Here is a 26,348-nt window from a genome sequence, read left to right on the forward strand (position 1 = left end):
TCTGTCTCAGGCCAAGGCAGCAGAGAAGGAGCTGAGCCTGAGGGTGGTTTGCCTGCAAATCCCTATATAGCCTTGGTATCCTGCACGAGGAGGCATAGGGCACAAATGTAGGCCAAACAGGCACTGTTAGCAGAAAAATCTCCAATGAAGGGCTCAAGGCACAAGTGCACCGGAAATGGAGCACTCATGAGGACACTACTTGAAGAAGAAATGTGTCTGTATGTGAATAAATTAAAAGGATCTAGTATTTTAATATTTATAAAAGCTCACGCTACAATACATGTAATTATCCTAGTTGAAGATGACTTAACACTTAATGTACTGATGTCTCTCCTGCTGCTAGGACCTCTCCTCACCTGTCTGAGCTGGCTTCATCATCAAAGGTGCACTAAGATCATCTGCACCGCAGACAACATTCTCTGATGACCAGGACTGAGCAACTGGAAGATGTTCAGACAGCTCCTCTGCTACAAGAGGCAGACTAGCCATTGCCTCAGTGTCCTGGTATGTAGTGTTCCTCATCACCAGATGAGGTGATAGAGGTGGTGAACTTTTCTTGACCACAAGAAGATTACAAGGCTCACTAAGAACTGCTTAAAAGGATGGCAGCAGTTTTACACATTCAAAGGAAGAGATCTGCAGACCCTCCACTTAACAGCAGAGATGCTTTGTGGCTAACACTAGTAGAAATGACTTGCTTGAAACATATGAAGGAAGTGCGTGTGAATAGTAGGAAGCTTCAATTAGGCATGCTTACCTGGCCAAATGGAAATGTTTCCCTATTTGATCTCCGCAGAGATATGTGTCTCCAGTGCATGCTTTCAATAACCACATTTTGGATTATTTGTTGCACCTAAAACATCAAGGCCTGACAGTTAGTTCCATTAAAGTACATTTGGCAGCCATTTCAGCATTCCACCCTCCAGTGGGTGGGTGCTCACTTTTTTCCAACCCCATAACTATCAGATTTCTAAAAGGGTTGGACAGGTTATATCCTCAGGTGCAAGTATTTGTTTTCGCTTTGGATCCTAACCTGGGCCTAACAAAATTAATGGGACCTCCCTTTGAATCTTAACTGTGCATTTCCTGGTTCTCAGAATTTTGAATTTTGCTCATTTCAGTATTCTGCAAGGGGATGATATACTGCCAAGCAATCTTAACTTTGTATTAACATTTTTTTGCCATTGACCCTTGAAAGTGTTACGCAGTCTGGGCCCAGGGTATCGAAAAGATAGCCTTTGGCCTAGAGCTTTAGACAATGGTTGACAACTACTCTTCTCTGGCACACTGGAATTCTCAACCGTAAGAGTATAAAGATTATCTGTACGGGAGACAGAATCTTCTCCAGGAGTGGTCCAAGACTGAGAAATGAGCTCCCCCAGAAACTAAGAACCATCACAAACTGCACAGCTTTCTGCGTGAAGTGCCAGGTGCATTTCTTGACCTTGCCGTCTCTAATGTAAATATATAGCAAGAGGTATATTTGGTTAATTAAAAAAAACTCCTACCAAAACACTCCACTGAACACACTTTCTTCTGGGGAGAGGAAGAGCGAACAAACACATGACAGATGTATAGTCATGTTGCTTAACATGCTTACTGGAAGATGCTCAGATACTATGGCAATGAGCGCAGTATAAAAACTTCTGTAGAGCAGAATCAGTGTTGGCACTTGGTTTAGCTACAGTAGTAATAGGGATGATGGAACTTCTGAAGGAAGAAAGTCTAGTGGCCTTGTTTGCTAAATAAAGGTCTTGCTGATGTAAAGGAAGTTAATTAGTCACTTCACTTTTTGACCTGTGTAGTTGACACTGTTCACGCTCCAAAGGCCTGAAAACTGCATGCTGCTTTTGTGTTTCGGTCTGCTGAAAGCGTGAGTGAGCTTGGATTGGCTGACAGAATAAATGTTCTTGGCAGGAAGTGTAAAGTTTCATTTTATGCACTAGGGAATCAGTCTTTTCTAGTGCTGTATTGTGTGGGTTATTGAAAGTCAAACTGATTGGTATTTACTCTGTAAAGACTCTAGTTTTGGTTGTTTACTTTCTGTGGTTCGGTATGCTGCTGTGATGATCTCGAGGAGCCAGCTAAAACTTACTTCTGAAGCAGAAAGGTTTTGATTTAATCTGTTTGCGGAGTACTTTCAGTCTTCTTTGCTTTGGGATTTTAACTACAGTACATTAGAGATAAGGTATAATGGGAGTATGTTACGTGGGTAATCCTGATTTTACTAAAAAATTTTAACTTCTTCATTCCCATAGCAGTACTTTAAATGGCCTTTAGTGTAATTAAATTTGTTTCATTTTAAGGTGTTCCATTGAAGACTTTGTTCTAAGTATACCCTGTAGTCCTTGGCACTGAGGTTTTATGATTTGAACTGGAGGTCATATAATCACAGAAAGGCCTGATCCAGAAAGGTGCCCAGCACCCACTACTATTCGCTCTCTTGGGGGATTGTGAACGTTTAGCACTTTTCTGAATTAGGCCCAGGAATGCAGGATAAATCCGCAACAAACATTAGTTTCTAGGCATTATGATTAAGTTTAGTATGTTACTGAAATCTACGTCCAAAGACTCTTCCAACAGTGCTAGAAACACGCTTGCTCTTTTAAAACTAATATCAGAAACACAAAATGCTGAGCCAAATTAGGGTTGGGTCAGAGTAAGAGAAAATTCTAGCCTGTGTATGTCTGGATAAACATTAGATATTCAGCAAATTGATATTTTCAAAGCGACCTGCCCTCATGTATGATCAAATGCCTTTGGTGCTCTAAGGGCTTCAGTGGTCTCTGATCTTACACCACTTTGTGGTACACTGAGAACTGTAGTATCATAACTAAATGGTTAATGGTCCATAGAATTATTATGGGAGTGTTTTGAAAGCAGTCAGTGGGGATGCTGGGAATGGAAAGCAGAGAGAAGTTCCAACAGGGAATGGGATTTCAAATAGTTCTTGTAGTTTAAATATTGGCGATACTCTGGGCTCTCCCTATTGGCTTTTTCCTGTAGCACTGGCACAAAGTACAAATATTGACAAGGTGGGAGTGATTCAGTCAACTCAGATCTCAGACTTGGGGTCTCTTACTGGCTAAATGATATTTAAATGAGGTTGTGAAAAGACTTCCCTTATAGTGGATATTGTAACATGTCATAAGTGGTAGGTAAAACTCCCACCTGACTTGTAAAGATATAAAACAACTGTTTTACTGCACAGTGAATATGCTCCATATGAAAAGTTCTAGTAGGTAAACATTCTTGTAGGTTGTTGAATCCCTAGTCTGTAGAAGTAGGTGCAGTATGAAAAACCTGCCACACTTTAGAGGAGAGTGTTATCATTTAGATTGTGGTAGCACCCAGCCGTGCCAGGGACTTTCCAAACACAGACAGAGATGAGCTCTCTGCCCTAGAGAGTTCATATTCTGCAAAGACTAAGGCCAAGATTTTTCGCTAAAAGGCAGCTTTTGGTGATGAAACAGCACAGGTGTACATGCTGCAAAGCCCCCTTTTGCGAGGAAACTCCTCTGTTGCAGCACTGTAATCAAACCACCTCCATGAGAGTGATAAGGCTTTTTATGCAAAGGTTTTATTGCCAAAGTGCCGGTGTAAACACCTTGTTTGCTTTTATTGCTGTCATTGGCCTCTGGAGATGTCCTGCAGTGACTCCGCTGCTCATTGTTTTGAACTCTGTAGCCTTGCAGGCATGTGCCTCTTCCCTTTCAAAGCTCCCTTCTGACAGCTGGCGTGCTGTGCTGCTCCTGGAATCATAGAGCACATCTTGAACATGGAATGTTCCTGCTGTCTCCCACGCTACGAATGCAGAGGGGTGTGTGTATGTGAGAGAGACAGACAGACTCACTCTGTGCTGTGCAGAGCCAGAGAGGGAGCCAGGAGCTGGTGTCAGGTGTTTCCCCCTGCCTCAGGACAGTTTGCTTTTGGCAGCTGTCTGAACTTAGGACGCAACCATAGGCGCCAACTTTTCCAGGCGCTGATGGGTGCTTGCCCCGCCCCCAGCCCCATCTCTTCCCCGAGCATGCCGCGTTCCCCTTCCCTCCCAGCGCTTGCTGCCATGAATCAGCTGTTTTGTGGTAGGGAGCGGGGAGAAGTGGAGCTGCAGCATGCTCAGGGGAGGAGGTGGAGCGGAGGTAAACTGGGGCGGGACAGGACAGCCCTGGAGCACCCACGAATTCGGCACCTGTGGACACAATATGCCAACACACTCACTCTCCCCCAACACACACTGTCTGTCTCTCCCCCTTCATACACACACACTCCGTCATACACTCTTTCTCCCCCCCCCAGTTAAAAAGTGGCTGGCAATCTAGTAGGATGCCCATGGAACAATGGGATTGAGAAACCTGCATCATGAGACGCTGTACCTGCCCCATGAGGCATTGCAAACCGTTCCCAAAGCACCCTGCAGCCAGTTGCTCAGTGGGCTAGCCACCACAGTACACTGCTTTCTGTGTCATTGCAAGAACTGCTTGTGTGGAGGCGTGCCAGCCAGGGCCGTCCCTCGGGGGGGGGTTGTGGGGCCTAGGACAAATCAGCCTCCTTGCTGGCCACCGGGCCGTCCTTCGCCTCCTCACCCACTGCTCTCCTCCTCGCTGTCCGCACACCCGCATGCCACTCACCTCCTCACCCACCTGGCTGCCTCTCGCCTCCCCTTTATCTCCTCACCACCTGTCCAGCACTCCACTCATCTGCCACTCTCCTCCTCGCCGTCCGTCCGCCCATCCTTCCACCTGTCTGCCTGCCACTCACCTCCCAGCTCGTCTCCTCACCCCGCTCACCCTCCCATCTCATCCGAATATTGGGACAAATGGCATCCCGATCATACATTGGTCAGGACGTGGGACAAAGGGCTAAATAGCGGGACAGTCCCTATTTTATCGGCGCACGGGGGCCCCCAAAATGCAGGGCCCGGGGCGGTTGCCCCGATTTGCCCTACTCAAGGGACGACTCTGGCTCCAGCAACACAAGGAGCACAGTGTGGATATGCAACAGCAGTTTAATTAAAGTGGTCTAACTTTTGGTGAAAACTTGGCAGTGTAGACACAGCCTAAGGCAGATGTGGGAGAGGGGATAGAACATACCAGGCTAGTGATAGGCCCCCATCATTCTGCCACAAGAATGAGCCGTTAACTGCTCATTTATGTGCAAAGAAGGATTTGAAAGCCGGGAGTGGCCTAAGGATGCTGGAGCTGGGCATTGCTGTGTGGAAGGAAGCAAAAGGGATAAATGGTGGCATGAAGGATAGGGAAGGGAATTTAGGCCAAGTCTAGGCTACCGCTTATGTCAGCAAAACTTATGTCACTCAGGAGTGTGTGTGTGTGTGTGTGTGTGTGGGGGGGGGGGAAACACTGCCCTGAATGACAAGTTTCACCAGTGTAAATGGTAGCATGCACAGCGCTATGTCGGCAGGAGAGCTTCTCCAGCCAACATAGTTACTGCAACTCGTGGACGTGGTTTTATTATGGTGATGGGAGAGCTCTCTCCCGTCAGCAAAGAGCAGCTACACGAACGATTTTACAGTGGCGCAGCTGCATTGGTACAGCTGTGCCGCTGTAAGCTTGCTAGTGTAGATGTGGCCTAAGTGAAATTGTTAATGGCAAATTCAATTAATTTAGAGATTACCTAAATGGAAGTGAGCAGTTGCACCACTTCTGATAGTGGCCAAGAAATTGACTAATATATATTCTCCCAGTACTCTAGAGTAGCAGCACTGTCAATCCCAAGCATTCAAAAATGAATCCATTCCCCAAAATCATAAGAAAAAACTGCTTTCTGGGCTTTGCAACCATAGGGTTCACTTTTTAAAACTGTTACTTGCATGGAAGCTGAGATTCTCACAATCCCATGACTCCAGGAGCTGGGGCTTTAAGAAAACCCAGAATGTGGAGGTTCATCATAAAATCACAAGAGTTGGCAGCAAATAGATGAATTCAATTGTCCCTTAACCAAAGCGATTTAAAAATGAACCCCCTTTGTGAGAGAACATAAATTCATAGTGCAGTCAAGAGGATAAGAAATATAAAAGCTGTGTGAACAGAACATACTGAGCATCAGATAAGTATATTAACTAGCCAGTCAGAAATCCCATGACTGAAATTTGTGCTGGCTGAACTATCCTGAGCTTGTCAGCATCTGTGCTGTGCCAGTTTCTGCATGGGGGAGGGAGGGAAGCTGATATACAGAACCCTGAACATATCAGGGTTTTTGAAGAGTTCAAGGAAAATCTCAGTCCAAAGACTGCAGAGGCAAGGATCTCAGGGTTTATAAGTGTGAAATGGAAATTATGTATCATTGTGTTGGTTATGCAAAGATGGGCATTTTACCTCTGAGTTTGACTAAAATAAATATTAGACATTGTCTCTGTATTAGTCTTCCAATCTGTTGGGGCCTCTAGGAGCTATTTTAATATAATGCAAGCAATAAAATACATGGTGCTGCTGACCTGACTATGTGATCTAGCTTGAGTGGATGGAGTCAGGTGTAAGTTAGCTTTGCTCATTTCTCTGACAATTTGCAGTGAGTCATGAACACCCCCTTCACAGCTAAGTGAAAATCCTTTAGGGAAGTCGAATGGGGCTCAATCTTGACATTGCTTCTATTCAGCATTTGTGAAGCTTCAGAGGGTGACTGAGATGTCGTGGCCTACAATTCCATCAGTATGCAGAAAGAACATAACTTTTTTCTTAGTATATGTGTTTGCGTGAATCCCAGTCTAGGTGCACCTGCACATTATGTGCACGAGATTGGGATCTGTGAATAGCAGTGTCAGTTGGGCCATGCCTGGCCATGAATGTTACTTTAAGGGCAGAGCAGCTGCAACCATCCCTCTCTTCTCTTACCACCTGTGGCGGTAAGATGGAACAAGTTGTGTCAGCCCAAAACCCCTTAGCAGAATTACTCTCATAATTTGGGATTAATTCCCTTCAAATAGCTCCCTCTTTGATTTGAGCTACCAAAAAAACCCACAAAAGATTTAAATTTAAAACTTTTCCTCAGCTCTTTGCATCCCTGTCTGGGCCTAAAATGGTACATTCAAAATCGTTTGGTTTCAAACAGTGTCTGTTCTGCCAGGGACTCATTCCTGTTACAGACTGCCACAGCAACTGTCTCTATCTTGGTGAGAGCCATGTGCCAGATTGTCCTAGTTGAAAAGAAAGAATTATACCGAGCAGCAAAGTTCCGGGACACTCAGCTTAAGCTATGCTTTCTCAAACAATCAATAAGGGAATTCAGACACGAGCAAGGATCAACCTCCAAATGGATCTGATCTCTTCTGTGCCCCTGATATGGGACCTCTGAAGACCACCTTAGTACCAACAGCCACTCGAGCATAGAGGACCAGTACCACCACCTCACCGAGGCAAGGGAAATCTGGACACTGGATAGATATGGCTCCCTTGCATTGATTCCTCACCCCCTTCTTCCCACAAGAAGTTCAAACCCCTGCTCTCCTCCCAGATACAGAGCACTAATCCCACTTGTTCAGTAGGGGCAGAGGATGCTGGCTCTATCTCCAGCTCACCATTGAAGAGGCACAAGTTACTTGGTGCCTACACTTGACAATACTAATGGCAATTAGCCATCGGCACCTGCATAGACACTGTACTGTCACCAGTACAGACAATGGAAGCATTAATGGTAGCAGCTAATTCAGTGTTAGAGGACGTTTGTCATGTCTCTGACATTGCCCTTAGCACCGATGATACTACACTTGCCTGTCCAGCATTATGATACAGAAGTCACCTCAAAGATTGGCACCACCTCTGGAGTAAGCTTATCACTCACCTCCATCACCAGGAACACACCTTCTCTCTGCTGTCTAGCAGGGAGTCTTCTCTTCAATCCTAAAGCACAAGGGAAGGTCTCTACCTAAATACAGGGACACTCCAGAGCCTCGACTCATCTGCCTTAGCCATGGTAATGGCCTGGTCAGCCTTACCAGAACCAGCTTTAGCCCTACAATGCTCCACCTTAGCCATAGACATATACTGGGGATCTCAATCTAGAGCAGCCGGGAGGCAATCTCCTTCCTACCATGTCAGGAAATAGAGGTCACACCCCCTTTCTGCTGGAGGAACAGACAGGTCTAAAGCATCCTGAGCAACACCCTTCTTAATCTTCTCCCAGAGACCTGTCGCTGTCCTCTCCTGACAAGTTTCTTCAACTCCTGGACTTCTGATGACTTTAGAGCATTCCATGAAGCTGCTACTCTCATGTTGCAGAGACACTCAAAATAGAGACCCAGTAATAGAAGCAAAAACTTGAGCTTTTTGAAATACTGTATTCTTCCACTCCTTCAAGAATAGCACTGTGAATTAATGAGGGCATCTTAGAACCAACCTAGACCCCTGTGGCACATACCAGCAACCTTACCACCAACAACTAAGAGCAGAAATGAAGTATCAAATACTACAAAATGGTTGGAGCATCAGTCCAACACTAGATTCTTTAGAGGTCTCTGCAGTTCAGGACAAGACCAGTGTGCAAGCACCCAAAGAAATTAGCTGTCATTGAAAGAGAGGCTTATTTGTCAGCAACACTTAACTTGCTCATCAGTTGTAAATAAGGCTTCATAAAATACCCTGTCCTAAATCAGATAACTGTATCTGCTTCTTGGCTGAACTTCAGGAATCCAGAGTTAAAAGCCATCATTGCTGAAGGCCAGCTTGTGGCAAAAGCATATGTACAGGCAGCCATAGATCCCTGACCATGGTGGAAACTATGTGCAGAGAATCATGGTTACAGGCCTCTGGAATCCCTTGGGAGCTGCAAAACACAGTTGAGAAATTACCCATTTAAGAGCACGGACCCTTATGTGTGTGCATACAGATGAAGTTACATTCTTTAAAAGGCACCAGGGCTACACTTTGCTCATTGGGTATCTACATCTCTACCCCAAATTGCAAGCTTTTAAATACCAAGGGCAATCCATACAAAAGACACCTGCATACCCTCAGCAATGGTTTTCTGCATACCCACCTGGAAAGAAATTGTCTCCTCCAAGAGAAGCTCTGTCTTTCTCAGTTTCTGATTAACTTTCATCTGCTTTTCAGACAGCAGGTTTGATACCGATCAGACAAGTAATCCCCAAATCCTTCCTTTTGGATACTAGCTTGCTTTCTTCCATCAGGCTTGGTCTGCAGTAAAAGAAGTGCTGAAAGTTGTCTCATAGGACTATTCCATCCAGTTTGGTCCTTGCCTCCTACCCGTCCCTCTTCAGGGACCCTTCTGATGAAAATAAACTAAAAGTGGCTTCTCTGATTCCTCTAGGAGCCCTAGGAGAGGTATCTTTTTGGAATTCAGTGGACGTTTTCTGTTATCTCCTTATTCCAAAGAAGAAAGAGGAGCCTTGTCTGATCCAGTTTTGAGATTCAGAATGATGATGTTTGCCGTCATATGTTCTTTTCATACTCAAGACTGGCTTGTGGCTCTTTGCCTCCATGACATTGACTTCCATATCTCAATCAATCCAACCCATGGTAGATCATCTACAATTCACAGTGGGGCCCAATCATTACCAATACAAAGTGCTGCCATTTGGTCTCTCCACAGTAAATTTTTTTAATAAAATGCCTAATTGTTGTGGGCAGCACATGTAAGGAGAGATGGCATTCACATTTGCCATATCTGGATGACTGGCTGAATTCAGACAGCTGAGCCACATGGTAAACTATGAAAAATCTCTCTACGTATCAGTTTTTAGAAACGTCAATCTATTCAAAACCAGCAAAAATATTTTCCCAAATACAGATTTTGCTCTATCCAGATGATTGACACCACAGAAAAAACCTGCCACAAACTTCTGAGCCACGTGTTAGCTTGCACATATGTGACATTACTAAGCAGACTTCATCTATGTGGATTAAAGGCTGGCTAAGGTCAATGTACCACACTGCAAAACATCAAATAAGCATCCCAGTTCTACTCCGAGCTCCCAGTCTGTCAGTACCGAACAGGTGGTCAAACCAGCTGGTACTCTTCTCCACACTACTGCCTACAAAGACGTTGATCACAGATGCATTAGGAACAGGGTACAGTGCATACCTGGACCACCTCCATATACAAGGACCTGCGTCCCAAAAGGGCATGAGGCTACACATGAAACCTTCTTGTCATGACCTGCCCCTTCCTGAGCACACACCGTATTTATCAGGGTCTGTGGATCACTAGTGCCGCCTTTTTTACCTCCCTAATTTTCTTAGGATACGTGCCTATAAATATTAGGTTATCTTGGCTGCTTTTCCTAATTCTGTTTTCGAGGGCCATGCAGCTCCCTTTTCAAAACCCACCAACTGATGATGCTTCCAACTGCTTGGTTTGATAACAGTACATTTATTTAACCCAACTAGACATAACACAAACAAAACAATGGTCAGTAACCTTTCTAGTTCTTACGCTGAAAGGGACATTCTACGCTTTTGAGAACCTAGTGGAGCTTCCTCTCCTCACAGAAGCCACCCAAAGAATCTCTTCTCTCTCCCCCTCTCCAGGAGTCAACTGCTGATCCTTCAAATTAACTCCCCCACCTCCGCCACCAAATTACAGGTCTGTCTCATCTTACGCTGGGGTTACATTCCACAGTCAGCGCGTAAAGCGAAAATCGCATATAGTCAAAATTACATTGAGCGTAATGGCGGGCAGCATCGCCTGCACTACAGAAACAGTATTTAAATTATTTTTCTCGTTTCTTTTTCTTGTTTTTTGCTGACCGCGTAAAGCTGAAATCGCGTATGTTAAACGTGCCTAAGATGCGACAGACCTGTACAAGTTGTCATGGCTGACCCTTCACACAATATTCCGTAAAGATAAGGTGGTGGTGGTTGAGACCTCGTCCCAAATTTATTTCTGAACTTGTCACACTTATTTGAACGAATTTACCTGTCTTCATTCCAAAAGCCCATTCTCTCCAGTGGACAAGAAATTTCCCCACTTTAGATGTTTTTAGGCCTGTGATAGGACAGAGCCCTTCAGACACTTCCTGTCCTTTTTGGTTGCCATTTCTCATGCTTCTAAAGGACAAGTAGTTTCCAAGATAATATCTGAACCTAAATGGATTACAGTGCATTTCAGCTGCTATCACTTGGCTGGTATCAAAGCTTATTCCGCTAGAGTATACTTTAGAAACATCCTCTTCTGTGCTTTAGAAACCTCCACATACCTGAATTTTGTAAGGCAATTAGTGGCAAGCAGGACTCCTCAATCCCATCTTCCAAATGGGCCTCTGCTTATCAGTCATTTAGAATTGGAGATGCATCTTAGCTGACCTCTTGAAGAACCACAGTTACTATAAGGTAAGTAACCATTCTGTCTTCTAGTGCAGACAGTGCCATCTCCCATATCCTCCACTGTCTGAAGGAAACTGGAATTTTGAGAAAAGCAATTGGTTCAAGCTAGATCCAATAAGATGGTGACGTTATAGAAAACACTTTAGAACTGGCAGCTTTACATTTTCATTCCAAGAGAGGGTCTCTCACCACTGGGACTCAAAATGGTGCTTACTGGATGTATTAGTGCTCCTAGATACCTTTGCTACATAGCAATAATTGCCATAAACAACTTCTAATAGCTAAATAGTAAATAACTTAATGTTCAGACCATGCTAGACATATATTTTTAATTTTAGCATTATCAGTAGTAAATATCCTATTAAAGATAAACAGGGTGAAATAAATACACTTATGGGATAACTGCTTCACCACTGGGATAGGTGTGTAAATTCACTTGTCATGAAAGTCTGTTGTATACGGAGTCACATTTTCTAAAGTAATGTGCAGTGTTGAAAGGATAATTTACTTAAGATAAGAAGTGAGAACTAGCACATATTCTGTTCCATAGATTGTGCTCTAAATACATGCATGAAGACGTAAGTGAACTACTTATATAACAAAGGTAACCCTTTTGTGTGTGTGAATTATTCAGATTTTTCTTTTATGAATTGGTTCATTATTTACAATTACTTGACAGATGGTTTGAGCTTGTTTGAGCATGACCTGTGGATTAATTGCAAGTATTTGCTGCTTCAAGGATTTGTTACCTAATTTTCTGTCCTGTTCTGTCTGGTCATCTGTTTCTGCTCCCTGACTATATTCTCATGGGTATTTGCAACCTTTCTCTTCCTGTGAACACTCTAGGAACAAAAATGTACTTATGCTGCAAACGCCATTAAAGCAGATTTTCTGTCTATTTGAACCACTGCTTAGTCATACTCATTTTTTATCATTAACCCAGTTCTAGTGAAGCAAAAGTCTTATTCCCATTATTGTGGCATAATGAATTCTGAACAGAGTGATCGTTGAGCTGTGTACGCTATAATGGAGCTAACTCTTCACCTGTTTTGTTGCAGGGAATGTACAAGTACCTTGAGAGGTGTTTTTCAGACTTCAGGCAGAGAGGCTTCGTTGTTGGATATGACACGCGAGGTCAGGTGACCAGCAGCTGCAGCAGTAAGAGGTATGAGGATTGATTCCATTTGAAAGACTAGAATTTTAAGTGTGGCTTAGAATGTTTCTCTTCATATGGGGAATTTATCAGGAATTTAGTGTATTATCTATTTATATTTCCATAGTGCCTAAGAGTCCTAGTCATGGACCCCTAGTGCTAGGTGCTGTACAGACCCATAACAAAGACAGTCCTTGCCCCCAAAGAGTATACCATCTAAATGCACAAGCACTCTAAACAGCAAGACAGTCACATGATGCAGAAATCACTGTGTGTGTGAGACTTAAGTGTGAAAGGAAACTGAAAATGCTAAGCCCTTAACTTGAATACATCAAAAAACTGCACTACTGGTTATCAGTGTGTCTGTATTGAGTTTTATTGCAAAACTGTAGTCCTAACTCTGTCAAACTACACATTTGATTTAAACTTTCACAGTGGAAAAGGGAGTAATTCCTCCTTCAACCCTTTGTAACTATTGTGATACCTCTTGTAGCATCATACACTGATTTGTCTCAGCAATATGCAGGCATTAACACAGTCACACAAACTAGGAGTCTTTTTTTCTAATTTCAGGCTTAAAAAAATCCAAACTTCTACAAACATAAAGGTGCTTAATGCTGCTGATTTTACTAAAAGAGCTCAGCCAGGCTGGTAGATTACTTTAAAAAACTGATTTACTATCCTTGCCTTTTTTTACTTGGGTAATATATGGTTTGAAATGCAGAGAGAATTCCTGTAACATCATTAATTCTCAGTTGATCATATTACTGAGACTCTTGCTTTACAGTATGTTACAGTACACTTACTATTACACACACTATCATGTGATTAAAAAATTAAATTACACTTCACTGTCAAAGTGAACAAAGTAAATATGGTATGGATCCTTAATTTTCATAGCCTGCTTGTTCACTTATAATGACCCTCCCCCTGCCCCCCCCAATCATTTTTAATGATCAAAGTGCAAATAATTTTCTGGTTCTAAATACCTGTGAAATTCTTGTTTCAAAGACAAGAAACTGTTTGAAATTGAACTAAAGTTCCCCCTAGCCCTAAGGATTATTTTAAAGTAAATTCTGTCTGTCTGGCAGTAAAGCTAATGACTGTGTGAATTTCTGTAGCTGTTTTTAGACTGATGGGAATAAGGGAGATTGCTGGCCTATTGAAGTTTATTTTAGGAATAGTATATTGATCTACTTTATCGGAATCATCTGAAACTGCTGAACAGCATTAAAAACCACCAACCTCTGTTGGTTACCAAGATCTATTTTTACCCCCTTGAAAGGCTTTTGTTGTAGGAATTTGGCATTTTTTAAACATGTACCGAGGAGCTTAGATTTGTGCTTCTGTGATCAGATATGGTTCTCAAACAACCGGAGGCTTTGAACCTTTGTATGTCTTTTGACTGTGATGTTGATTGCAGGGCGCTTTGAAGCAGTGTTTTGTCATTTTATTTGCTTGTAAAGAGTTTACAATCTAATTGTAGGCATGTCGCAGTTAGTGAAAGGATCAAACAGTGGACGGAAATGGGAGACCAGTGAAGTGAGGGTTACAATAATGTCATATGATGACTTAGGTTTGTTATTTGGACTTATTGATGGTTTTGTTGTGTGTTATATTCATGTTAGATTCAAAGCTGAACATATAAATAGGGCTGATTTATAACATACATACAGCATTCATTAATACACATGAATGAGATTAGAGGGAATTAGAAATCAACATGCATGGAAAACACTTTATCCATTCCAAGATGATGTAAATTATGTATGCTGTATATCACAACTCTTCCACAACATGAAGGAAAAGGAAACCAAACTTCCCAGTGACATTGAATTCTTGAGCAAATGCAAGAAACAAAACATCTCTAGAGGAGTCACCATCTATAACCCTCTGATCCCTACAAAAAACTTCAAATATGCTGAACAGCTCGGCAGAAGGACTTCAGAAAAAACTGAGGAACCATCTCCTGTACCTCACATCTCCAGAAGGAACTATCTCAAACAAGAAATCATCACATGCTTCCCACACACTGTAAGGATGACCAAGGAAACCTGCCTGGAGATCATGCAAGAAACCCAAAATATATCAAAAAACGTGATGACAGCCATCCAGCATAAAAAGGGGGAATCAACTACAACAACTCCACAACCCACAGAACACCATCTCCGAGAGACACCAGGACTCACAACATGGATGCTAAGCGACACCCTTATCAACTTATCGAGAGAACCCCTAACTAGAGCCACATTCTCTGTACTTGCCAAGGGAATGATCTTCTGCTCCATCACAGAACCTGATACCATACTAATGTGGAGAACTAGAAGAATTCTTTCACAACAAAGACTACACCACCCACAACTACCACATCCCCACCGATAGTCATAAGAAAAAAGAAACATCTGACTGGACTTCTCACAGAGAACAAAACAACACACTTGATCATTATGTTGATTGCTTCAGGAAAAAAATTGACTGAAATCGTTAACATCACATCCACCATAATCTCTCCACTGCTGAGAGGATAGCTATACAGTCCATGAAATCCAACCACAAGATAGTGATCAAACCAGTAGATAAGAGGTGCTATTGTTCTCAACCTCAATGACTACATCAACAAGGCCAATCGACAACTCTGACATCACCTATTATAAAGAAATCAAAGAAGATTGCACAGTACTATTCACCCAGGAGTTTAAGGATATCATCAAATCCTTCCTTCCCCAAACAACTCCAAGAGAATCTCTACAACCTCACTCTTTGTGAACCCTTTCCCCTCCAGGGACCTAGTACATGTTTCCCAAGATACCCAAATAAGGAAAACCAGGCAGATCCATCTTATCTGGCTACAACACTCTTACTGAAGGAATATTAGGACTCACAAAAAACATCCTCAAACAGTTCACCGCACAAAGGGCTGGTTTTCTCCAGGACACGCCAACTTCCACCAGAAGCTCCATAACATTAACAGCCTCCTTCAGAACACTGTCAATGTCACTCTGGATGTCACCTCCCTATCCATCAACATCTGTAACCCTGATTGCATTGCTGCCTGCCTCAAATATCTACAAGACCAATGAACAACTCTCAAATATCCACCTCAAACACATTGACAAACTTATCCATTTCATCCTCACTTGCAATCATTTTACATTCAACAGACACTTTGTTCAAACCATGGGTACTGGGATGGCTCCCAAATATGCCAGCCACTTAATGGGTCACCTCGAGGAAGAATTTCTGGACAAATGCACCATGTAACCAATGATATACATTGATGATGTGTTCATCCTCTGGACGGATCTAAATTTTCACCATAACTTCAATAACCATCTATCAAACTCTCTACAACGCTCCCAAAGCAGCATCAACTTCCTGGACACCATGATCAACTTCAGCAATGGAACCCTACAAACACTATATACAAGAAACCTATGGATCACCACACTTAGCTTCACAGATCTAATAACCATCCCCCCACACCAAGAAATGTTATCTACAGCCAGGTACTCAGGTACCCCAGAATATGCTCCAAGGAGAAAGTCCAAGACACACCCTTAAACCACCTTCTTCAAACAAGATATGACACTCTGTACCTCAAAGTATCACCCTGGAGCCCCCATATTCACCACTGTGATATTATGTGTTTGTATAAAGTATACCTTGTGAGGTATCATTTTGTAAGTCTTGATCTGTTGAATAATAACTGTTGGGTTGTATGTACTATCATTGTATGTGAATTTATGAAGTATTACTATATATGTTACTGACACATGTTGTGAGGTTGGGAACACCCACAGCCAGCCTTTGTTATAATAAAGGAGAAGCCATCAATAGCCAGACAGCATTAATGGCTCATCAACACACAATCCGTTATCCTAAGACTTTGTGGAGAAGTCATGTATGCCATGGGGGTGGACTAACCCAGGTCACAGCAAAGATCATTCCAGCAAGCTGGAAGAAAGTATAAAAGAGAGACAGTGACATCATCACTTGGCCTCTTTTTCTCCCCTCCCCCTTCCCAACTCAACACCTGGAAGAACGTCTGAAGGACAAAGACTTGGAACTGGGGAAATTTGGTTGCAGGCTGGAAGGTAGTCCCAGCCTGTGTATGGAGGAACTGTAACCTGCTTGTACCATCTGTCAGAGTGAGAAAAGCTGTTTGCTTCAACACTTGTTTAGACTAAAAGTCGAGGATTTAGAAAGCACGTTTATTTTTTAAGGTAATTATTTCTGACCTTTATGCCTACTGCTATAATCACTTAAACTATCTTTCTGTAGTTAATAAACTTAATGTTTTATCCTTACCAATGAATTTGTCTAAAGTGCTTGGGAAATTGTCTTGGGTTACGAAGGCTGGTGCATGTCCACTTTCCTATGAAGAAGTGGCGAACTAATTGCTAGACGGTACGGTTCTGGAGTGTAGGGCTGGAGCTGGGGAGAATTAGCTGGTGCCTCTCTATTGGTTCATGAGTACTGTGAGATCATTCGTGTAACACAGTAGTTGGGTGTGTCTCTGCCTGTGGATGTCTGTGTAAGTGCAGTGCCTTTCAGAAGTTTGTAGCTTGACATTAGCATCACAGTGAGAGGGACAACCCAGCTTGGTGGGTTTGGAGGGCATCCGTGGTCCTGCAATCAAGGTTGCACCCCAGGACCCCATCACATGAGGACACCCCACCAGAGAAGTAGATAGCAGCATCATGGAACAGGCCACCCAAATAGTCTATAGGAACCTCAGACCACATCCCTATGAGTCATACGCACCGACTTCTGATCCTGCTGGTGGGTGCTCAACTCCTCTCTGCCCCTGCCCCCTCCTATCCCTGCCTCACCCCCATTCCAACACTTCCCCAAATCCCCACCCCAGACCCATCTCTTCCCCGCCTCCTCCCCTGAGCATGCCACGTTCCTGCTCCTCCCCCTGCCTCCTAGAACACCGCCAAACAGCTGTTTGGCAGCAGCAAGGCAGGAAGCGCTGGGAAGTAGGCAGAGGAGCAGGGTTGTGGTGTGCTCAGGGGAGGAGGGGAAGATGGGGCACGGCAGCAGGGAGCTTGGCTGCTGGTGGGTGCGAAGCACCCACTAATTTTTTCCTGTGGGTGCTCCAGCCCCGGAGCACCCACGGAGCCAGTGCCTATGCTCTGAGTTGTCACTTACCACCCCACACAGGAACACATACAGGGTGTCATCAAAGAGTTGCAGCCTATACTTGGTGATGACCACATCCTGAAAGAAATCTTTCTCAAACCCCCTTTTGTGGCCTTCAATCAACCCCCCCACACACACACACCTTGCTAAGCTCATCAGAAGCAAGCTCCCCACAGACCGAGACACATCATCTCAAAGTGGCATTAGACAGTGATAGAAGAGATACAAAACCTGTAGACATCTCTCCATTCCTACAACAACCAATTCTCCTCTCCCCGCCCCCAACACACCTTTCAAGATCCGTGAGCCCTTCACATGTCTTTGACAACATGGTATATCTCATCCAGTGCACTAAATGCCCCAACAGCAACTACATGGGTGAAACCAGACAAGTACTTTTTTGAAAACACCATATCACCTGAGGGTAAACAATTGTCAGAAAATGATCACTCTGTATCTGACCTGTCAGTCGTCCTCCTCAAAATAAACCTTCACAACACCTTCAAAATTTAAGCCTGGGAGCTTAAATTCATAACTTTGCTAGACAAGAATAATCATGGACTGAATAAAGACACCGGATTAATGGTTTATTACTACAATCTGTAACCTATTAACCAACTTCTTTTTTTTTTCTTTTTTTGAGGTGTTTACCAACTTCACCCTAACTCTTATGTGAAACAATCTGTTCTACCTTGAGCTCTGTATAAGCTCAAAAGCTGGTCTCTTTCACCAGTAGAAGTTGGTCCGATAAAAGATATATTACCCCACCTGCCCTGTCTCTCTAGCAGCTCCTTAGACACTCACTGTCATTCGAGCTTTTTAAGAACAGGTTAGACAAAGCACCTGTCAGGGTTAGCTAGGTATATTTGGCCCTGCCCCAATGACCTTTCAAAGTCCCTTCCACCCCTACATTCTATAATAAGAACATCTTGAGAGAAGGCAGAAAAAGAACTTGTTCTTTGGATTGGGGCTTTTAGAACAGTATTGTGGATAATAGGATTCACTGAATATTTTTCCTGTTCAATAGACTTGCAAAGCTTACTGCAGCAGTCCTGCTTGCGAAAGGTGTGCCTGTGTACTTGTTTTCAAAATATGTTCCTACGCCCTTTGTGGTAAGTCTTTTACACTTCATTCTATCAGTTAATATTTTTAGCATTTCATCAAGACTGTCATCTTAATTTTAGCTATATATTTTTCTTGTAAGAATGCCAGAATGTATATAGAAGAATAGACTAGAGGTGGAACATTTCATAGAATCATAGATTTTAAGGTCAGAAGGGACCATTATGATTGTCTAGTCTGACCTCCTGCACAATGCAGGCCACAGAATCTCACCCACCCACTCCTGTAACAAGCCCCTATTGAAGTCCTCAAATCATGGTTTAAAGACTTCAAGGTGCAGAGAATCCTCCAGCAAGTGCCCACGCTGCAGAGGAAGGCAAAAAAAACCCAGGGCCTCTGCCAATCTGCCCTGGAGGAAAATTCCTTCCTGACCCCAAATATGGCGATCAGCTAAACCCTGAGCATGTGGGCAAGACTCACCAGCCAGACACCCAGGAAAGAATTCTCTGTAGTAACTTAGATCCTACCCCATCTAACATCCCATCACAGCCATTGGGCATATTTACTGCTAATAGTCAAAGATCAATTAATTGCCAAAATTAGGCTATACCATCCCTTCCATAAACTTATCAAGCTTAGTCTTAAAGCCAGATGTCTTTTGCCCCCACTGCTCCCCTTGGAAGGCTGTTCCAGAACTTCACTCCTCTAATGGTTAGAAACCTTTGTCTAATTTCAAGCCTAAACACTCCTTAGGAAGACTTAAGAAATCATAGGGCTGAATTCGGTTTTGTTACACTAGTATTCAATCCATAGTAAACGCCATTGATTTAAGTAGAGTTACTGAAGTGAGAGATTTATAACTGAGCAAAATTTGGCCCAGAATTCAAGATGGGAAAACAGGTCCCTTATACCTTTATTGTACAAATTATTGCACACATAAGTAGTTCTGTGAGATCAATGGATCTACTTGTGTTTGAGCATTCGCAGGATTGGGATCTGTAGACTCTTCCCAGGGGTTGGTAGAGGAAATGAAAAATACACTGCAGAGAACAATCCTTCATTTTAAACTTCTAAATATCTTCTGCACTGGGGCTTCCACTTGAATCAGCATTTGTAATGTGCCCGTTGTTTTAGGGATTGGTCCCCAGTTTGTGGGTATGACTGGTACTAGGGAAAGAAATATTCCCATTAGGTTTCTCAGTTTCCTGAATTTTGCAAGTGTGTGTTTTATGAACGCCATTCCTAATATATTGAATTTTGGTTACACAGGTGGTTGCAACCACAAGCATCTACAACCTTGGTATTATCAATTAATTCAGTGGTTCTCAAACTTTTTTTTTTTCCCCAGACCACTTGAAAATTGCTGAGGGTCTTGGAGGACCACTTAGTGATTTTTTTTCCAAATGTTGTTTGTACCATTAGCTAACTATTATAAAGCGCTTTGGATAAAAGTGCTATATAAAAAACCATAATAATGAAGTTTTTTTGTTCTACAAATAAAAGCACACAACTCATATTTTAATATCAGTAGGCTTACCTTTCTAATGCAGTGGATGTACCCTCTCTCCTCAGCTGTGGCAGCCCCCAAGCTGGGGCTGGGAAGAAGGGGGTCTCTCCCTGGCAGCCGCAGCCCTGGAGCTGGGGAAAGTCACCTTTTTCTCTGGTTGCCGCATCCCTGCATGTCCCAAATTCCCCACACCCCCTCTTCTCACCCCACTGCCCCCTCCCACCTATTCTCTATTCCCCCAAGGCCACCACCTCACCTTACATGTGCATCTTCTCCAAGGTGCAGGCATCTAATTAGTGGAGCCACACCTGCGCAGCTCTACTAATTAGGTGGGTGGTCCTTTATTCTCTCATGTGCAGCTGCCCAGGTGCACACCTGCGAGGGAACTATGCACGGACCACCTGAATACTGCGGACCACAGTTTGAGCACCTCTGAATTAATTCCTCCATATGGAAGAACAAAATTACTATTGATCCATGATGGATGGCTTCTCTGCCTTTGGAATCGTGATTTTTATTTCTATAACTTTTTTTAAAATCTCTTTTTAGCTGTATTTATTAGCTTACCAAATATTTTGGTGAAGTCTTCATGGATACAAATGGTTTTTGACTTCTTGATAGTTGCTCAATTTTTTTCTGTCCTCCTCCAATATGTGCAATCTAAGTGGAGGCTTTTCTTCACCATAAGACATTAAAAAGTTTTGTGCCTGGGAGTACCTCCGGGAGATTATCTTTTTTGGAAGTTTATTATGGAAATGTTAATTTAGCAGAGTAACTCTGATCATGCTTTCTCTCGCACAACCCATTGCTGATAACAGGACACAGTGTTCTGGTTGTCTGACTGTTCAAATGATACCTTTGAAATCAGCTTGTGAAATTTTAAGAACCTGTATTACTTACCCCTTAACTGACTACACCTTTATGTATGTATGTCAGCTCAGAAGTAGTGAACTTAAATTACTTTTGTCTTTTAGCCCTATGCCGTTCGGCAGCTCAAAGCTGCAGCTGGTGTGATGATCACAGCATCCCATAACCGTAAGGAGGACAATGGATACAAGGTAAGCCTGTGCTGCTTTTTCCCCCCCGCCCCCTTCAAATTTTGTGACAGATAAGTTGATTTACCAAGTATACACTGTAGGTCCCCTTGATCAAGGGTTCTCACAACACATTTTTGATGGCCTCAGAGTGTGGCCACCAACTCTTGCTGGTGGCCACGCTGACAATTTTTCCTAAAATTCTTAATTAACTTTAGGAAAAACAAACAAATATGCACATGTCCAAATCATTGTAACTTATTTATGTAGGGTTTTTTCAGATTCAGTAGTAAAAATAATTTACAGTTGTCTCTCTTCTTTACGGACTTACACAGAATAGAAACACAAATAAGGTGCTTTGCATGTTCTTGTCTTTTTATTGTTTCTTTTGCTTTTTAGGTTGCACTCTTTTTCTTTTTTCTTCTAAGACTTGCTAGCTGGCAAGTCTTCTGCTGTGAAAAGTGATCTTTGTACGTGTGTTAATATCACTTTTCACAGCAGACTTACTCAGCCCCGGCAAGCCCTGGGACAAATTAAGCCCTGGATAGGGAGGTGGGCAGGGAGGCAATGGGGCCCAGGGACGATGGCAGGGTGGTTAGCCTGGGGACAGAGCCTGGAACCAGAGCCTGCCAGTGCATGGAGGGAGCCTGAAGCCCATGGCCGAAGCCTGCCTCCCCTACCCCCAGGAAAGTGGGGAATTCACCAGCTGCCTGCACCTCCAGCATTTGTCTCTCTGGATGGGGGCAGGCCCCAACTGCTGCGGGCGGCCCTGGGACCGGGGCCACTGCTTTGTGCCCCTCTCACAGCCCAGGCTGCAAGAAAAGGCCCTGGTTTTGAGAAATACTGAGATGCTACAGCAACTGGCACTTTGTAAACACCATATCTATCTATCTATCTAATCTATCCTAAAAATTTATATGGCTTCTTCTGGAGTTTTTCTATCTATACCCATTAGAATGAAAAATAGTTTCACAAAATTGTTTGCTCTATTTTATTGGCTTCTGAAGTATACCCCCAGTTTTCTGAGAACAGAAGCAAGGAAGTTTCCATTTCAAGTCCACTATAGGTCTTGAATACAGATGAGGGGGAAGTTTGCAACTCTGTTCCTATGCCATTCATTACACATAGACTAATCAAGCATCTGAAGTAACGTCTGAAGGACAGTACCTTCCCTCCTTAAGCTGGTAGTCTGAAAATGAGGTTAGAACTGAGCACAAACTTTCTTAGAGAAATTTGTCTAGAATGTAGTCATAAAAAAAAAAATCAGTACCATGAGGAATTACTTAAATACCTTGTATACTGGAGTTACTTTGAGATTCTGTTCTGTTTAAATGGTGGCTTCATTTGTCACTTCCATCTTTTGATTAATTTGGAGCACTGTAATCAGCCACAACATTACATATTGCTTAAACAAAGCATGCTGTATTTCCTCTTTTTGTAATTCTTTATGGAAGCCTGCCCAACGTGTGAGGGTTTGAACTTGACTGTACTTTTAAAAATACGCGTTTAACCTTTGAAAAACTTAATACACAAGATAGTGAGCAGGGGTTACATGGAGCAATTCAGCTCTTATTTTGAAGTCAGCATTGGTGTGTTGGCCTCAGTGCTGCTGTCCATGTGAAGTCCTTGATTTGCTTTTTTTCCAAAAGAAGTACATCTGCATTGTATTTATCTCATCACCCAGTCTCCTTGTCCTTGGGTTTCCTAGTTGCTTTGTTTTACGCTCCCACTGCATTCACATGTGTGGTACAAAGAGCAGCTACTTGTGTCAGTAATTTTTGAGGATTTGACTTGCTTGGATGACAGTGTGACCCTTCAACTGGATGCAGTTATGGAACAAAGCATCACATCTTTCACGTTGCTTGTCTATTTTGATCTCATTCATTTCTAATCTAAAAATGAGGCGGGGGGGTTGGAGAGGTTGCTTTTTTTAAAGGAATTAGGATTTTATAAAAGTGGTAGTTGGTTTTCTTCATGTAGGACTTTGAGGTTAATATTTTAAAACATAGGTACCTGACTTTAGGCATCCATAGTCTGATTTCAGTGGGGGACCTGGGTGCTCAACAACTCTGAAATCAGGTCACCTAATTATAAATTTACATATCAAAAGTTAGATACTTGAAAACTTTGGCATGAGTGATTCCAAAAAAGTTCCGGAGAGCTAAACTAGTCGATAGTATGCTTTGCTACAAGTTTCTTGTTTACTATAGGACCTTATGTAACCATAAGATCATGTGGCTTTATAAAGCATTAATCTCATCCATGTAACATGCAGTTCTAAGTGTCAGGTTTTTTTATGCCAGGTGTATTGGGAAAATGGAGCTCAGATCACATCTCCCCATGACAAAGAGATCCTGAAATGTATAGAAGAATGTGTTGAACCATGGAATGGTTCCTGGAATGAGAATCTAGTAGACACCAGTCCTCTTACACAAGATCCTCTGGAGGAAATTTCAAAAATCTATATGGAAGACCTGAAAAAGATCTGCTATCACAGGTGCTGTATGAGAAGAATATAACACAACTCCCACACTCTAATGTAGGGTTCACTTCACAAACTTGTCCAAGTGTAATGGTTTCTGACCAGCAATGACACATGTAGGTCAAACTTTAAAAATAAGGTTGGAAAAGTACTATATGCAATCAACTTGGAGTGGGGGTAAAGGATAGACCAAATTAAGGGGATTTTATACATCTTTTCTGTGATACATTTTTATGCCCCATATGTAGGTGATTTTATTACCTTAAACTAGGTGATTTAGCCCTTGCCTTCTGCTTTTGCCATGCACAGCAGGCTGATCACTCTTTCCGATAAAGAGTATGAGTCTGATGCAGAGGGAAGTAAAGGTCTCATTTTTAGGAACTTCCAAGCAGCAGAGGTAGAGTAAAGATCCAAATTTCCAGAGTGAGGAAGAATTGAGCCAGCAATCTTTATTGAATGCCTACTGTTGAAACTTTTCCTTTTTCACCCTTTCTTTGAAGACACATTAGACATCTGCAGAAAGGCAGCTTTATTGTAAACTTCAGTCACATTGTCTTGGCATTTCACCATGTCACAGCATTTTGTGAAATAACCTATAATGTTAATTGAAGGCTGCTTTTTCTTTTTCAGGGAACTGAACGCAAAGACCAACTTGAAGTTCATCCATACATCTTTCCATGGCGTTGGACATGACTATGTCCAGTTGGCTTTTAAAGCATTTGGCTTTAAGCCTCCCATTCCAGTACCTGAACAAAAGGATCCAGATCCAGATTTTTCTACCGTTAAATGTCCAAATCCTGAAGAAGGAGAATCTGTGCTGGTATTTATTGCTTTAGTTCTGTCACTTTGTTTTTCAGTTGGGTTTCCACTTGTTTTGAAATGTTAATGTAATAAAGTCAGAGACCTGGGTGTGTGGAATTTAAGCAGAGTTAATACACTTGAGGACTACAAATGAATTTGACTATCTGCATATAATGGCTCAATCGCCTTTTTCAGGAGTTGTCTCTGAGGCTTGCAGAGAAAGAAAGCGCTAGGGTGGTGGTGGCCACTGATCCTGATGCAGACAGATTGGCGGTGGCAGAACTACAAAAGAAGTAAGAAACGGGACCTTTCTTTTTAACCTTGCCTTTGAGAGAAGAGGGGGAAGGGGAACTAACTCCTCCATCCTCTGATGTTGATTGTCACTTAGATTTGCCACTTTATTCCACCATCCCTAACAACGTGACATTTGATCATATTGAGATATTTTGTTAGTCTTCATCTTTTTTCTTACATTTTTATCTGATGCATTTTAAGCAAGATTAATTAAATGCTTTCACTAGAGATCTGTCATGAAAAGTGATTGTAAGCATAGCACCTTTGATGACTATATACTTTTACTACCTTTTGACTCCTCATGCCCTGCTGAATCAATACAGCTATGGGAGAGTGAGCTGGATGCTATTCAACACGCTTGAATTCTCAACAGAGAATTGTTAACTTTGTTCCAACAGCGGGGCCAAATCCTGGGCCGCCCCTTCGCTTGTGAAACCCCATTGAAGACAAAGGGATTGCACAGGTGTAATTGAGGGTGGAGTGTGAATTGCCGATATGTTGTTATTGGTGATAGGTTCTTTCTGGTTCATTTATCTTGCTTGAAGGGCTGGTAACAGAGACAACACTTTTTTTTACTTGTAAACAGCAGATTTTGTCTGGAAACGCTGAGACAAGGTAACAGAGCCCTGTTAGTGTGCTGTTCATGGAGCTGCTTTTCAGGGTAGAATGTCCTATTCAATTGTTCACTGTTCCACTGGTTGCAGAATGTGTTGTACAGTCTTTGAATCTTAATGCATGCTCCTGAGAAACTTGAAGGAACTGTTTGATGTTGTTTCCATCCTGTTTGCAGTGGTCGTTGGAAAGTGTTCACCGGCAACGAGCTTGCAGCTTTGTTTGGGTGGTGGATGTTCAGGAGCTGGAAGGTGAACAGTTCCAAAGAAGCTGATGTGAAGAACGTTTACATGTTAGCAACCACAGTCTCCTCTAAAATTCTGAAGGCAATTGCACTTAAAGAAGGATTTCACTTTGAAGTAAGGGTGGCTTGTGTGTGTTATAATCCCCAGGTGTTGTATTCAGGAAGAATATAATAGCCATTGCTATTTTTCGTGTCGCCTCATTACCCCCACCTCCAGGAAAGTCCAGACACAAATTACTCTTTGCTACTGTTGACTGAGGATTTTTAGTCAATGTTTCTTTTGGCACTGCCAGTTTACCCGTTAGATCTCATTTGTGTACCTTGCAGATTAGCATGTGCTGTGCTAATCCATGTTGCAGAGTATGCAGACTGTAATGTCTGTCTGTGAAGAGCTGGGAGGTGGTCTTGTGAGGCAGTGTGGTGCCCCTAGCCTTAAAGAATTGCAAGGTTAATTTTTAGGTCCAGTATCCTAACATGGGTCTAAACTCAAAGCTTTGCCTTGAGGAGGGGAATCCCTTTTGATTGTGTCGGGTGAAGGAGAGAAGCTGTGGCATTTCCAGAGTGCATACTGCAAAAACTGTTGCTTCCTTAGATCTATGACGTGAAACCTACTCAGTGGGGTTTAAATTGACTTGAATAGTACTTGTCTTTTAATTTGGCACGTGAGATTTTTGAACTAGATTTTAGTTAAAAATTGTCATAACTTGATCAGAAATCTTC

General features: G+C 42.6%; 1 protein-coding gene across 3 annotated transcripts in view; it reads left to right on the top strand.

Moving 5' to 3' along the window:
- PGM2L1 (phosphoglucomutase 2 like 1) overlaps nt 1-26,348 on the top strand; it is a 78,893-nt gene that overhangs the window by 32,273 nt on the left and 20,272 nt on the right. For all 3 annotated transcript variants that reach the window (XM_045022682.1, XR_006580802.1, XR_006580800.1), the window contains exons 3-9: nt 12,353-12,459; nt 18,620-18,704; nt 21,136-21,219; nt 23,499-23,692; nt 24,308-24,497; nt 24,674-24,771; nt 25,563-25,743. In XM_045022682.1, the coding sequence (XP_044878617.1) occupies nt 12,353-12,459; nt 18,620-18,704; nt 21,136-21,219; nt 23,499-23,692; nt 24,308-24,497; nt 24,674-24,771; nt 25,563-25,743 (939 nt within the window). The remainder of the gene's footprint in view (nt 1-12,352; nt 12,460-18,619; nt 18,705-21,135; nt 21,220-23,498; nt 23,693-24,307; nt 24,498-24,673; nt 24,772-25,562; nt 25,744-26,348) is intronic.

This window comes from Mauremys mutica, chromosome 1 (genome assembly GCF_020497125.1).
Source record: "Mauremys mutica isolate MM-2020 ecotype Southern chromosome 1, ASM2049712v1, whole genome shotgun sequence".
Lineage (NCBI taxonomy): Eukaryota > Metazoa > Chordata > Testudines > Geoemydidae > Mauremys > Mauremys mutica.